This window comes from Microplitis mediator, chromosome 11, assembly GCF_029852145.1.
Source record: "Microplitis mediator isolate UGA2020A chromosome 11, iyMicMedi2.1, whole genome shotgun sequence".
NCBI lineage: Eukaryota > Metazoa > Arthropoda > Insecta > Hymenoptera > Braconidae > Microplitis > Microplitis mediator.
The window spans coordinates 3,277,515-3,293,734 of NC_079979.1; the positions used below are offsets into that span (position 1 = coordinate 3,277,515).

General features: G+C 37.4%; 3 protein-coding genes across 3 annotated transcripts; all 3 read left to right on the forward strand.

Annotated features, from left to right (window-relative positions):
- The first annotated feature begins 203 nt into the window (after positions 1 to 203).
- LOC130677742 (uncharacterized) lies at positions 204 to 758 on the forward strand. Its single transcript, XM_057484595.1, has one exon. The coding sequence runs from the start codon at positions 204 to 206 to the stop codon at positions 756 to 758; it is 555 nt and encodes a 184-aa protein (XP_057340578.1).
- A 209-nt stretch (positions 759 to 967) lies between these two features.
- On the forward strand, positions 968 to 1,753 carry LOC130677744 (uncharacterized). The gene has a single exon (XM_057484596.1). It carries the CDS (start codon positions 968 to 970, stop codon positions 1,751 to 1,753), a length of 786 nt encoding a protein of 261 aa, XP_057340579.1.
- An 8,974-nt stretch (positions 1,754 to 10,727) lies between these two features.
- Positions 10,728 to 12,062, forward strand: LOC130677745 (uncharacterized). The gene has a single exon (XM_057484597.1). The coding sequence runs from the start codon at positions 10,728 to 10,730 to the stop codon at positions 12,060 to 12,062; it is 1,335 nt and encodes a 444-aa protein (XP_057340580.1).
- The last annotated feature ends 4,158 nt before the right edge of the window (positions 12,063 to 16,220 follow it).

Below are 16,220 nucleotides of genomic sequence, written 5' to 3' on the forward strand. Positions count from 1 at the left end.
AAAAGTGATTAGTTAATTCCTGTGCAAAATACAGTGAATAAAATTATCGTTCGCGTTCAATTTTCGCCCAGTGATAATTTTCGTGTGACTCGAAGCGTCTCGAACATTCCTCAACGGTGAGTCAGCTTCGACACTAATCCGCTTACAGTGGTATTAAAATTTTGTGTTAGTTTTATTGTGTTAGTGTTTCTTATATACTAACTATGACGGATACAAAGCCGCCAAGCGATGAGTTTGTGGACGCTAAATCAATAATTGTCAACTCGCTCAAGGCACCTCACTTCAACCCGAAGCGAGTGAGTTTATGGTTTGCGCAGCTCGAAGCTCAGTTCGCGATCCACGGCATAGCAACCGAGAGAGCGAAATTCAACCACGCCGTTTCTCTCATCGACACCAAGTATGCATGTGAGGTTGAGACCCTCATCATCAACCCGCCAACGACCACGCCATACGCCGAGTTGAAAGCCACGCTCATCACGTGTTACTCGAAGTCTGAAGAAGCTAAACGGCGTCAGCTTCTAGATGGCGAAGCGATCGGTGACCGATCACCATCACAGTTTCTCCGCCATCTCAAATCGCTCGCGCCGACCATTGATGACGCAGTCTTGAAGGCAAGATGGCTGGCAAACTTTCCCAAGAAGACACAAGAGCTTCTAGCCATCTCTCCAACCACAGCTACCATCGACCAACTAGCAGAAACAACTGACAAGTTACACGAGATGTTTCCGGTTACTCACAACGCTGCTTTAGCTTCATAATCATCTTCGCAGCAGACGATGGCACTGCAGAAACAAGTGAGCGAACTATTTCGTCAGGTAGAAGCACTGACGTCAGCGTTCAACCAGAACTGCGGCAGATCACCAGGACGAAAACAAAACCAACGCTCCCGAAGCAAATCAAAGCCACGCAAACTTGAGAAAACGGGTATTTGTTATTACCACTCAAAGTTTAGTAAAACCGCGTACAAATGTACGCCAGGCTGCAAGTTTGCGGGAATCGTGAAGGAGAGTCACTAGCGACGGAAAGCGACTCTCTCGCATCTTCTAACCGCCTATTCGTCATCGATCTAACCACGAATACACAATACCTCGTGGATTCTGGTTCAGATCTCTCTGTTTACCCATACGGGCGGATGAAATGCAAGCCTACACCAGTAGGATACCAACTTCATGCGGCAAACGGCTCGCTGATTGAAACATTCGGGTGCATTACTCTGTCACTAAACCTCGGTTTACGTCGAGAATTTACGTGGAGATTCATCATCGCTGACGTCATGAAACCAATAATTGGCGCCGATTTTCTAAGTCATTTTAATTTGTTAATCGACCTCAATCACAAACAATTACGTGACGGCTCCACTGGTCTCCAAACACGTGTGAATTCAATATGCTCAGATGCAAAATGCATCAAATTAATTGAAGGTGATACAGCTTACCATAAACTGTTATCAAACTACCCGGCCATAACTCGACCTGAAGGAATAACTTCAGCCAAGAAGCATTCTACAGTGCATCATATCAAAACGACACCTGGACCTCCAGTATCGTGCAAAGCGCGACGTCTTGCACCCAATAAATTAAAAATCGCGCAAGAAGAATTTCGCAAGATGGTTCAACTTGGTATTGCACGTCCATCGACCAGTCCTTGGGCATCCCCACTCCATCTTGTACCGAAGAAATCTGGAGATTGGCGACCATGTGGCGACTATCGACCACTCAATGCCCGCACGATACACAATAATTATCCGGTCTGACGACTCGACGATTTCACCGCAACGTTGCACGGTAAAAAGATATTTTCAGTTCTAGATTTGGTTAGAGCCTTCAACCAAATTCCCGTCGCTGAAGAAGACATCGAGAAGACAGCCATCATCACACCTTTTGGCTTGTTCGAATTCCCATACATGACGTTTGGACTTCGAAATGCCGCGCAAACCTTCCAGAGTTGTATCGATGAGGCCACACGAGACCTACCGTTTGTTTTCCCGTACATCGACGACGTGCTGGTAGCTTCAGAGAACGAGGAGCAACATCTCGAGCACCTAAAAATTTTATTTCAACGCTTACAAGACTACGGACTTGTCATCAACGCAGCCAAATCGGTGTTGGGCCAGCATGAGATAAAATTTTTAGGTCACCACATCAGCGGCAAAGGTATCAAGCCGTTGCCCGACAGGGTAGACGCAATTATCAACCTAAAATTTCCTAGTACGATCTCTGTATTACGTGGTTTTCTAGGTACCATAAATTTCTACAGGAAATTTATCAGAAATGCTGCAGAAATCCTTGCACCGCTGAATAAATTGCTCGAGGGGCCAAAAATTAAAGGATCAACGCTGATCGTCGAGACACCAGAACTCCGTCAGGCCTATGACAAGGCAAAGCAGGCATTAGCCAACGCTGCAATGCTTGCGCATCCAAACGACGACGCAACTTGGGCTATTTTCTCGGACGCATCAAACGCTGCCATTGGTGCAGTTCTGCAACAACTAGTTGACGGAGAATAGCAACCACTCGCTTTCTTCAACAGAAAACTTCAACCTTCCATTAAAAAATTATCGACGTACGATCGTGAACTTCACGCCATCTACGAAGCTGTCAGACACTTTCGTCATATTTTTGAAGGTAAACAAGTTGCAATTTACACCGATCATAAACCATTGCTTTTTGCTTTTCAGCAACGCACTGAAAGAGCATCACCGTGGCAATTTCGTCGCCTCGACTTTATTGGCCAATTCACAAGTGATTTTAGACACATTTCCGGACATGAGAACATTGTTGCAGACACGCTATCACGCGTTGAAGCCATTTCGACGCCGATTACCACGCATGAGCTAGTAAATGCTCAAAAGAACGATCCTGAACTTCGAGATCTTCTTAACAACGCAGCAACGTCACTACAGTGGCAACGAATTGTCTACAACGTCCACCCGGCTGCAGTTTATTGTGATGTTCCATCAGGTAAACCACGTCCATACGTTCCTGGTCAACTTCGAAAGAAAGTTTTCGACGCGTTGCACTCTCTGGCACATCCTGGTACCAGAGAATCTCAGAAACTAGTGAGCAAGCGTTATGTTTGGCCATCAATCCAGAAAGATTGTCGAGAGTGGGCCAAAGCTTGCATAAATTGTCAACGAAACAAGATCCATCGTCACGTGTCATCACCTCTCGCACGTTTTGAATTTCCGACGCAACGTTTTGAGCATATTCACATCGATTTAGTCTCTTTGCCAGTATCTCGCGGCTACAACAAGTGCTTGACCATCGTCGACAGATTTACCTGGTTTCCAGAAGCCGTGGCACTTAAAAACGGTGACGCAGATACTGTCGCACTCGCGCTGTTTAGAGAATGGATCTCAAAATACGGTGTGCCCACTAGAATAACGTCCGACCAAGGAGGACAATTCAGATCATCGTTGTTCCAATCTTTTAGCAAATTTTTTTGGCATAACACATTTATTGACGACGCCGTATCATCCTCAATCCAATGGACTGGTGGAACGTCTACACCGGCAATTCAAGGCCGCACTGTTGTGTCACGACGACACTTGGTATGACGCGCTACCCGTTGTCTTACTTGGTCTACGAGCAGCCTGGAAAGATGATATACAAGCCACTCCAGCCGAGCTTGTATACGGTGAGCCGATTCGTTTACCAGGTGAACTACTAGTTCCGTCAAATAAACACGCAAATGCTGAAAGTGTTTTACGTGATTTAAAATCGTTTTTCAATAACTTGGCACCGGCCGAAACTTCGCGTCATGGAGAGCGTTCTGTTTTCTGTTTACGTACGCTTCGCTACCAGATCTCTTTACGAACTGTAACAAGAAAAAGGAAAGAGAACAGTACAGCAGCCGCAACAATAACTCTAGTCCTCCTCAGAAACTCAGCCGCTCTACTTCTTCACCGCCAGTCCTGAGGAACCCAGTAGCATTATCTTCTAATTGTCTGACTCTAAGCCCTACTTTTGAAACAACTATGGGTTCGGATGAAAAACCGTACAACTCGTTTAACGAGCTTCTAACTAGGATGGGTGAATGGCGTCGCGGAGATAAAGCTGAACTGTCAAAGCGTCTTGAAACTTAACCTGGTCCCCTGCAGTTAAACTCTCTGATGGCCCTGGCAAAGCCAGTGGTGGATTATTAACATTGGCTGAATCAAGTATGAAGATTGCTACTTTGTACATCGGTAGCTTATGGATCGCATCAAAAATAACTATGCAGGGGCTCATCATTATCATCATTACTGCGTACTTTCATCCTAACTCGGACATAAACGGCCAGCTAAGTAACATGTAGACATTTATAACTGACTGAAATAGTACACATCATTATGACCTACTCATTATCGCAGGTAATTTTAATGCCCGGGTCGGAAATCTTGGCTCATCTGATGAAGAATCGACTTCTGGCATTTCTCTTCACTACTGTCGTACTTCGCAAGACCTCATAATCAACCACAGGGGTAAAGTCCTGTCGGAGGGACTCGAATTCCTGGGATTTACACTCACTAATGGCCGCTCGCGGAGTGATTCACCCAGCCAGCTTACTTTTACAAACAAAAATGGCAGTAGTGTTATGGATCTGTCTGGGTAAACAGCTCAAGCCTTCATCTCATCAAGGACATGTAGGTAGATTAATTGGTTACCAACTCAGATCATTTCCCGGTAACCATTGAGGTATTTTCACCAATCAGCGATTCTATAAATTCAGTCGTTACTAACGCCAGTTCCGCTCAATTCAAGCTACAGTGGGCAGCTGAGAAGAAAAACCAATTTAAACACCTGATAGTCTGGTCCCCACAAGTTAATGGTAACTTTCTCCAGGTAAATACGGAAAAACTTAGTGAGAATTTATACTCCGCAATCATTGAAGCCACTGATAAATGTCAGAAGATGAAACCTGTCTTCATAAGAACGTCTAGTTCGCGTCGTAAGCCTTGGTTCGACAGTGAATGTACCAAACTGAGATCCTCTGTTAAATTCGCTCTTTCCAGCAACAAAAAGTCACCTCAACTATCTCACCTTCGGCTTGAATACCACAATTTAAATGATAAGTATTGGACTCTCCTGAAAAATGAGAAAGCGAACTACGAACTTCGAATCCGTCAACAATTCAGAAACGTCTGTATACAACTGAATTCTGGGAAGCTGTTAACTATGCTCGCAAAGCCAGAACGCCCACTTCACAAATAACCCCAGAACGTTGGTCATCTTTCTACAAAAACATCTACACTCCTAAACCTAACGCAGATTACCCATTTCTTGGCCCCTCAGACCCACTCTTGGACACTGACATAACATCTTACGAACTTGCTAGAAGTTTAGCTAAAGTTAAAGTTGGCAAGGCTCCTGGATCTGACGGTATCGCCAATGGATTCTACAAAGCACTTCCAAATAACTGGAAATTGTACATTGTGGCGCTGTTGAATAAAATCTTACGTAACAATTCATCTCCTTCAGAATGGTCTAAAGTCATAATGTGCATGATCTACAAAACAGGTCATGCCTCAGACCCTGGCAATTATCGCGGAATCGCGCTGGTAAATTGCTGGAGAAAATATTCACGCAGATAATCCATGATAGGATCCGCAAATGCGCACACAACTCTAATATCATTTCAGAAAAACAAGCGGGCTTCCAACCGGGCCGAAGCTGCGTAGATAATGCCTTCACAATACTTAAAGATCCTTGAGGAATATTGTCGTCTCGATGATTTAACAGTGAACATCGGCAAAATGCAAGTCTTACCCTGTAAACTGAGCGGGAGGATCCCAAGAAAGCTAAAAAATTTTAGCCACGATGACGAAGATTTACAAGTGGTTGCAAGTTATGAATACTTGGGCCTAAAATTCAGTAACTCCCTCAAAAGCAACCTCGCGGCTGAACACGCTACGAAAAAAGGAAAAGCGGCCATTGGAATTGTACTTAACATTACCAAGAACCTCAAGGGTGACAACTGGTCAGCTGCAGTCAAACTGTATCATGGCATTGCTCGCTCCACGGTAACTTACTTGGCTCATATCGGTTGCTCGATTCCTGACTACCTAGAACAGCTTGAAACCCCACAACTGTACTTCTACAAACGATTCCTTTCGCTCCCAGCCTGCACACCTGGGTACGCCATTCGTTACGAAGTGTGCCTCGGTCATACAGCAGTTTGGATTCTAAGAGCTGCCATTGATTGGGTAATCAAAATATTGGACATGGCTGATCACCTACTACCCATTATCTGTCTGCAAAAACTTGCCGCTTTAAGTAATACCTGGTCCTCTGAATTAAACTAGGTAAAACAGCTGAAAAACCTCCTCTCGCCAATACAAGAGGATGATATGCTGGATAGACTGGAGGCCAAGTACTGGATAAGCAAAAGAGAGACTATTTTGTCTAAGTTCTGCGCCCACATGCATAAACTAGATCGAGACTGATACTTTAGCTCCACTGCCTGCCACTTTACATTTTTATCGCTGATTCCGGAATCAAGACTTCAGAGAACACCTCTACATCTCCTGAAGCCTCTATCGCAACTAAGATTGGCAAGTAAACACGCCTGTCATATCACCGATGCCCTCTCCCCCACGAAGACGTGCCCATATTGCCAGCTGTACACACCCGAATCGGTTCTGCATTTCATCTGTGAGTGTCCACACTTCATGAATTGCAGACTAAAATACCTTAAGGACTGGATCATACACGATTGCCCGCTGGAACTCAAGCCATCACTTTTTGAAGACTCTAGCCTGAATTCTCTGAGAAAACTCGAGGGCTACTGCAGGGAGTGTCACAAACTTAAAGCTAATGTATGGTCTTATTTTCCCAGTATTTACTTTTGTATCATTACTTCGTCTATCATGTTTAATCTTATTGAGTTTTTTTTTTTATATGTGTTATCTTTTATGTAAAATAATTATTACACTTGTACTCAAGGCTAATAGCTACGAGAATCTTTGTATTCTGTTACATGCAATAAAATTAATAATAATAAATCTATGTAAATTTCTTTAAAGATCGACATTTACGCAGATCTGCTTGGATACACTTATATATTCGTGGATATAGTGAGATCTGTTTGGATCCCTTTTGATATTTTAAGATCTGTTTGGATATACTTAGATATAGTGAGATCTCTGTGGATATTGTCAGATCTGTTTGGATTCGCTAGGATCGCGCCAAAATTTAAATCCAAGCATATCTGACTGTTTGGGTCCAATCATATATGCTTGGATCTAAACATTTTTTATTGGGAAGTTATTGTTAATATTATTTTGATCTGATTAACATCAATATAAGACCAATGCACGTTAGTTTTACGAATTTGTTAGAGAAAATGTTCTAGTGCCGAATTCATAATTGTTGTTCTAGTTTACCGAATATTTTTTTTTTACCGTTTAGTTCTAGTTAATTAATTTATTTCTCTATAATGTATCGATACTAGAGTGGGTCAAAAAAATCAATTATTTCGTACTACTTAATGGTATTTTAGGTAGATGTCAATAATAAGCTTTGATTAATTAATAATAATAGACATGTGTTTTATTTTACTAATAGGTTACACTGTAAGTAAGTGAGAGATGCATACATCAGTTTGATTTATATGCTGCCGCCTGGCAATCACTTTACATATTTTTTAGCTCAGTAGATAATTATAATAAACTAACAATTATTAACACTCCCACTTTAGTTTATAATATAAATCTGGGACTAGTCTAACACCTAACATGACTAGTTTTTGACGGTGACTTTTGGATCTGTGATGCCTGCAAATATGTACATCAAACAGACAAAATCTATATTGTTAGGAGATATTAGCTTTGGAACGTTATTGCGCGCTGAGTTAGCTTCATGATTTTTTTCTCAACGTCTCAAACTGTGATTTACTTGATGGCTTGGTGAAAATGTCAGCGATTTGAGTTTTTGATGGCTCATGTTTTACCCTAAGTTCTTTTGCTTTGTAATTTTCCATGATGAACTTGTATTTTATATCTATGTGTTTGGGCCTTGCTTGGAAGCTTCCGTTGTTGATCCAGGCAATGGCACTTTGGTTGTCGACATGGAGTGTGGGCGTCGAGTGTACTCCAGTGAGCTGATCAACCAGTCTGTTTAGCCATATCATGTTTGTTGTAGTATGACACGCGACGATGAACTCCGACGTAGATAGCGTAACACGCTTTTGCTTTCTAGTTCCTCAAGCTACTGTTGAGTTGACTTGTCTCAATGCATATCCAGTTATGCTTCTCCTTGTCTCTGGATTTTTTGCGTGGTCTGCATCTGAGTATTCTCTTATCTAATTCTTGTCACTGGACGCACCGAATTTAATACCGTATTTCTTTGTATCCTTAAGGTATTTAAGTATCCTTTTTACTGCTTTCCAGTGAATTTTTCTTGGGTCCTTACAAAACCGACTAACACGATTTACCGCAAATGTGATGTCAGGTCGTGTTATAGTTGCCAGAAATAGTAGCCCTTCCACTGCTTCGCGATACGGTACTTTTGTTAATACTCTCTTTCCTTGATCCTCCTCAGACATTTATTTCTTGAAAATTGTCAGCTGGTGTAGCGACTGTGTTTGCATTTGTCATATTAAATCTCTTTATCAGCTGTTCAGTGTACAGCTTTTGGTCTGCGAAGAGTGATCCATCTGGCAGTTTCGTCAGATATATTCCCAGGTACATGCTTGGCGTTGATGTCGTGATTTCAATTTCTAAAACTAACTATTTCAGGAACTCTTTCACCTTCACCTTCTTACAACTTACTGCCAAGCCATCGTCTACATATAATGTTACAATTAGGCATTCCTTTAAGCTACCTGGAGATCTAAATACACATGGATCTGCGTCAGTGGCCTTCAATTTAAATTTCTTGAGTATTTCTTTAATTTTCTTATTCCATCACGTCAGTCCTTACTTCAGTCCATATATCCCTTTCTTTAACTCACAGACTCTCCCACTATTATCACTGAACCCTTCGGGTTGCTCCATGTACACTACTTCAGTTAGTACATGTAGGAAAGCTGTCTTAACGTCAAATTGCTCAGCATACCTATTATTCAATGCTGCTGGTGCTAATACTGATTTAACCGAGTCGTATTTCACTACTGGACTACAAGTTTCTTCGTAGTCTATTCCAGTTCTTTGTTGACAGCCTTTAGCTACAAGTCTTGCCTTGTACCTTTCAGTGTTACCGTCAATCTTCAGTTTTCGTTTGTACACTTAGCAATTTTTTAAAACATTTGCTCCTTCTTGCCTGTCCACCAGCGTCCAAGTCTCATTTTTCTTCAGTGCTTGTATTTCTTCTTTCATGGCTTCTTGCCAACACTGGTATTCTTCACTTTTCGTGGCTTCTTGATAACTTGATGGTTCTTCACTAGGGTGCTTCATTTTAGAAAAACATTTTTTTTTATCAAGTCCCACCTGAAAATCTTGTAGTCGGTGGAAAAACAAAAATTTTGAGCCGCATGACAGCTCTTAATTCTGATTTTAACCCGTTGCTAATCAATTTTTTATTTTTCCCATTTAAATAACATTGAAAAATAATTGTTTATAACTTTTTCCTTCCGCTCACCGTATTAAAAATTTTTTTTTGCATTTTGACATATAGGTGTTTGTAGAGGACTAAATTTGCTACAAAAAAAGTCTTCTAAGTCGAGTCCGTAACTTAATTAGATTTCTACACAAATCGCTTCGTAGACTAAAATTTTGTAAAAATAACACTAAATCTCATCTAGCGCCCAAATTATTGATGATAGTTGAAAAAGTAAGCAACAATTTTCTAAGAAATTTTAAGCCCTACAATTTTTTTTAATAAAACGATCTGTCGTAACTCTCAAAGTTTAGTAACTACAGCCTCTTAAAATATAAAATCGAGGAAAAATTTAGTTTTTACGTCTCCAAAAACTAATTTAATAGATCTACGTGAAAAAGGCGAACCCAGAATTTGTATGTCATCGGACTTACTAAAATCTGACGGTAGTAAAATTTTTTAAACCAGTAAATCTACAGATAGTACTGGTTTTGTAGGTCTCATATATTAAAGAAACTTTTTTTGAACTATCCAAGTAACTTGATTATTTATGTACAGTCTCAAATTCATGCACAATTTATGTAGAATCAGTATTTATATCACAATTTTTCGGTTTGACTTTTTTACGGAGATCTATTAAATTAGTTTTTGGAGACGTAAAAATTAAATTTTTCCCTGGCGGTTTTGAATCACCCTGGAAAAAGGGTGGAATCACAGTGGATCCAGGGTGGTTACACGGTGTACCCACCCTGATTCCACGGTGTATACATGGTGATAAAATGGCACAATTCACCGTGTAACCACCCTGACTCCACGGTGATAAAATGAAAAAAAGCCCACCGTGTAACCACCCTGGATCCACCGTGATTCCACCCTGTTTCCAGGGTGATTCAAAACCGCCAGGGTTTCGTGATTTTATATTTTAAGAGGCTCTAGTAACTAAACTTTGAGAGTTAGGATAAATTGTTGGATTACAAAAATTGTAAGGCATAAAATTTCCTAGAAAATTGTTCCTAACATTTTTTATCCATCATCAATAATTTGTCCATTAGATGAGATTTAGTGTTATTTTTACGAAATTTTAATCCAAGAAGCGATTTTCTGTTGCAAATCCAAAAGGACCTTTTCTGTTGCAAATTTTGTTCTCTACAAAAGCCCATAAGTCAAAATGCAAAAAAAAATTTTTAATTCGGTGAGCGGAAGAAAAAAGTTATGCCAGTTATTAATAAATTTGAGGTTAATGTGAGAAATTCAGCGGAGTTAGTAGAGTTTCTGCACAACGTCAAATTACCAGAAGATTATGTCTTGGTATCTTTGGACGTGGTATCCCTGTTCACGAACATTCCTAAAGAATTAGTATTATCAACGATTGAAGAAAATTGGGATGAGTTCAAAACGGTCATTAGAATTCCTAAAGATAAACTGATAGAGTTGGTTAAAATGTGTTTCGACACCAGTTACTTTACGTTCAAGGATGAATATTACATACAACTTGACGGATCAGCGATGGGTAACCCTGCGAGTCCATCATTAGCTAACTTGGTGATGAATCACGTTTTGAAAAAAGTAGTAGAAATTGTACCGTTTAGAATTGCTTTCTTAAAACTCTACGTGGATGATACGTTACTTGCAGTTCCTGTGAGTGAGGTGGATGACTTACTGGGATGGTTTAACAGCATACACCCCAAGATACAGTTCACAATGGAGAAGGAAGTTGATAATACATTGGCGTTCCTGGATACGGTGGTGATAAGGATGGCAGATGGGGGATTACGGACGAAATGGTACCAAAAACCCACAAGTTCCGGCACTTTATTGAATTTTAAATCTCATCATCCCATAGCGCAGAAAAATAGTGTGGTTCTTGGCTTACTATACAGAGCGTTAAAGCTGAGCCATGCAGAGTACTATGATGAGAATTTGGAAAAAGTTCGTGAAATTCTTGGAAAAAACAACTACCCAAGATCGTTCGTAGATGTCTGCTTGAGGAGGTTTGAGGCTCTGCATATGAGTAACAACTGTGTAAATAATATAAAAACTCAAGAGAATAGGTTCAGGTTTCCCTTCATCAAGGGCCTTTCACATAAAATATCACTAAGTTTCCGGTCTACGGATTGGAGACCGGCGTTTTATAATATCCGCGTTATTGGTGATGTATATTCAAGGCTGAAGGACAAAACACCACTGGGCCAAGATTCTGAGTTGGTATATAAAATCCCGTGTTCGTGTGGAAAATCATATGTGGGCCAGACTCGGCAATACTTGTCCAAAAGATTATACCAACATAGTTACAGCTGTGAGGAGAAATTTAGGAACAAGGAGGACCGTACTGCTTTGGCGAGTCATCATTTCCTGACAGGCCATGTATTTGACTTGGATAGAGTGAAGATTATTGACAGAGAAGGAAATTGGTTCAAAAGAAATATCAGCGAGATGGTGCATATATGTTTAACGGACACGGTTAATTTGAGGACAGACACAGATCACCTAAGTAATGTGTATTTGGGGTTAATTGAGAAATATAAGTATAATAAGAACATGGCGTAGGTCATTTGAACTTGCCGCGTGGGTTTAGTTGTCATTGTTGCCATGGGAGTGTGCATGTGTAATAATTGCCAGCTGTTCACAGTTGAGAGTAACATGCGTAGAAGGATAGTGGTTGCCTGACATTTATTAATAATTTTGTACTTATTAATAACTTTCAATAACTAAATATAAAGTAATAGAGTTCTGTAACACTTGACAATAGTTTATCTGTAATTTTTATCGATAATTTGACTAATGTTTAGACGTTTAAAATTTGTACATGAATCTGCTATGTAAAGATCAGAATGTTGACAATGTTTTGACAGATTTTCAAGGTATTATTTTTATAATTATATTTTATAATTAATTGTATAATAATGTCTGTAATTTCTGTCTTCTATTGTTAGATACCTGATGATGTCGGAATAACACCGACGAAACGTCGTATATATGAAAATAAATGAATAGTCATAACTGATTACATTTGGTCTTCTCACCTGATTTACATTACTATTTATTTACTCATAAGACCTGATATAATTTTCACAACGAAAAAAGTTATATAAAATTATTTTTCAATGTTATTTAAATGGGAAAAATAAAAAATGGATTAGCAACGGGTTAAAATCGGAATTAAGAGCTGCCATGCGGCTCAAAATTTTTGTTTTTCCACTGACTACAAGATTTTCAGGTGGGACTTAATAAAAAAAAATGTTGCTCTAAAATGAAGCACCCTATTCAGTTCTCACTAACGTCATTTCACCAGTGGCCTCACAGTTGTCGCACTTGTAATCCTGATCCTCTACATCTTGTCACTGTACTCCTACACACTGAGTATAATACCAACTTAGGCACTGGTCACACTGAACCCAGTAGATTGAATCTGTGTTTGGCTTCATTCACACTGGTGTCTCACACTCGTTTTCATCGTCAGTCATTTCACTCTTGTTTAAGCCCTCATTATCTGACACCATTTCTTTAACTGATTATTCCTGATCAGATATATCTTCTGTCACTTGTAAAAAAAAAATAATTGATTTTTTGGCCCACCCTAATCAATACACATCATTTAGATGTCAATTTACTTTCTGTTGAGATTAATTTTATTATTATTCGATTCAGTATTTTGTTGTAGAGTAAAATTATTTGTATTAAGCTACAGTATTTTGTTTATTATTAAACAGAGATTTTGGGATTATTTGTTGTTACATAAAAATTGCAAATCCGCTAATAATCTACATGAGTTTGGATTGATGTATCCCGGACCACTCCCTCTCTCCATGAACCTACACACTGAGCGACACCATGGCATAACGTAACTCTGTTTAGTTTTCCAGTCTCTGTTTTTTTTTTGCTTATAAGTTCTGAGCCCTTATTTTTAGTTTTGCGTGGTTTTAGTGATAATTCCACAGATCAAAAATTATCCAGTTTTTATTTATGCGTGGTTTTGAGATAATTCCACAGATAAAAAATTATCTATCTAACTAACTTATGATTTACTGGTTTGGTGATTCCAGTGATATAAACTACCTGGCGCCCTGCTAGTATTGAGATTGGAGGCTAAAGGCAGGGAACGAAGTTATAACCAGAAACCAAGTGTGTGATTTTTGTGTTATAATATATATATAATTATTTTACCCATTGAATCAAACAACAATTGATAACATTCATTCAATTATTTTTATTATTAATGTTATTATTATTCTCGTTAAGAAACAAAAGCTTTCATTGGAAATAATAACAATAGTGTGAAGTTAAATGAAAATAAAGTACAATGGATAAAGAAATAATTATAAATATACAAAATAAAGAGAAGAATATTCAACAAATCAGTGAATTACTGAGATATCTATATACATAAATATATGAGTATAAATATGTATATATACATACATACATATGTTAGGGTTGTTGCTTAAGTGTCATTGAGAGGTGTCACTTCGTGGTGTGCATAATATCGTTTGTAATTTCTCGCCACTCGTCATTATACCATTTTATACGTAGCTTCACACCTCGTAGTAAGGCTCGTTATTGTTGCTCAAACCACCGTGACTTGAGTGTTTTATGCAGTCATACAAAAAAAAATCATACAAATAATCACAATTCACTTTGAAATACTTTATACATGAAATGTTATAAAGTTCAATTTATAAGCGACAGGGAATTATTATTAACTTAGTGATCAATACCTGCTGTTGACAACTTTTTTGAATATCATAGAGTGCAATTATCAAATCCACATAAACAAATCAGTGAATACTCTAGACGCATTTATTACTAATTTGATACTTGCTTTTAAGTTAAAAATCACTCGCGGCTATTGAGGTGAACCATTCGTACGGGAAAGAAAACCATTTTCGGTTGCGATCTCAATGGTCAAAATAGCTTCCTAAAACCTCAAAATGTCGACATTTCATAAAAATTCGATTTTCGACAATTGAGGTGAATACTATAACTTTCCGAAATTCAGAAAATTTACAAGTTTTATCGCAAGAAGCTAAAATGTACGAGTTCATATAATTGTCAAACAATATTTTTATATATTTAAAACAGTCAATATACTTATACCGTATTATGTATTTTTTCATATATTTTTATCTTGTTAAGATATACTATACAGTACATTTTTCCCACATATTTGTTATTGATACAGGTTGTCTTGCTCTCAAATGTTTATCTTTACCCAAAATTCAAATTATCTCTTCGTGTCTCGCCGAATTTCTTCTTCGTCCGGTTATCTCATCACTCAGTGCATCACAATTTTAAATATTTATAAATATCATAAAAAAATATTTATAATTCTTAACTTTTATAAAATGAGCTTAAAAATTTGTAACGAATATTATATTTGGTTTCCAATCAAAATAATGTTCTTACAATAGTTGTAAATAATACCAAAAACATTTATGTATTCATTTCCTCAAAATAAGATAATTTAGCGAGTTAAGCTAAAAGGTGTTCGTGAGATGTATGACGTGATCAATAGAATCAACATTATTAAAGGTATCCTTTAACTATGTTCAACAGATAATTACCTTTACCCTTAATTATCTATCCAATTACCCTGAAGCTATTATGATTAAAGGCATACCGTAAATTTATAATAACAATTAATCATAATATGGTGTTTCTTTGGATACCCTATTACTTAAGGTAATTTGATTTTATTTATAAAATATTAATTTAATTGTAAATTTATTACCTACCCAAGAAAAAATCTTCTAAGATTTTAGAGAGTTTCATAAAGTTGAAGAAAATTCTATAATATTCTGTAACATTTTATATATTTTCCCAAATTTTACGATATGAAATTTATAAAATTTTATAAAACTATAAAGTTCCATAAAGTTTTATAAAAATTTCTTTCCTTTTGTAAAATTTCATAAAATTGTATGAAATTTAAATTTAGTGCTAACGGTAATGTCTTGCTGACATTTCATAAAATTTTATGAAATAGTGCAAAGTTCTCAAAGTTTTATAAAATCTTGGACACGGAAAAAATTATCTAGGTGGTGCAACCCGCATGGAAAAGCTATATATTGTGAAAAGTATATAATAAAATATATGGTGAATATGTGATAAATATATAGCGGCAAAAATATCTATATTGAAAAATATATGTTTTTTACTTATATTGGATTATATATTCATTATAATATATTTACTTGTATATAATGTTTTGTATTTTTCTATATATATTATCTCATATAATGCTCAATATATTCTTATCATATATGGATAGTATATATATAATTTATAAGTATAATATAATAAACTTGATATATATATATCCATATATTTTGACTCATATAATTAGTGGTATATGGTCTCTATATAATTGATTATATATGAAAGAATTTATATGATTACATATATGGTTCGCGGTATATTGGAATTATATTTTTCCAGTATATTAAAACTTATATTTTTCGCAATATGTTGAAAATTTTATTTTTTCAATATACTTTTTGAATTTCTACACAATTCCACAAAAAAAAAGTCAAATTTATTCTTTTTTCTCCTTCTTTTCATTGACCTTATGTTTACTGGCAATAACCTAAAAAAAGTAAAAAAAGTCCCATATATTTTACAATATATTGGAAACCATATATTTCGCAATATATTGGAAAACATATATAAAAAATATAAAAAATATTATATATTAATTTATATACTACT

Bases quoted from the DNA above. Each gene is read 5' to 3' on its own strand.
- LOC130677742 (XM_057484595.1), top strand. From the start codon at position 204: ATGACGGATACAAAGCCGCCAAGCGATGAGTTTGTGGACGCTAAATCA.
- LOC130677744 (XM_057484596.1), top strand. From the start codon at position 968: ATGTACGCCAGGCTGCAAGTTTGCGGGAATCGTGAAGGAGAGTCACTA.
- LOC130677745 (XM_057484597.1), top strand. From the start codon at position 10,728: ATGCCAGTTATTAATAAATTTGAGGTTAATGTGAGAAATTCAGCGGAG.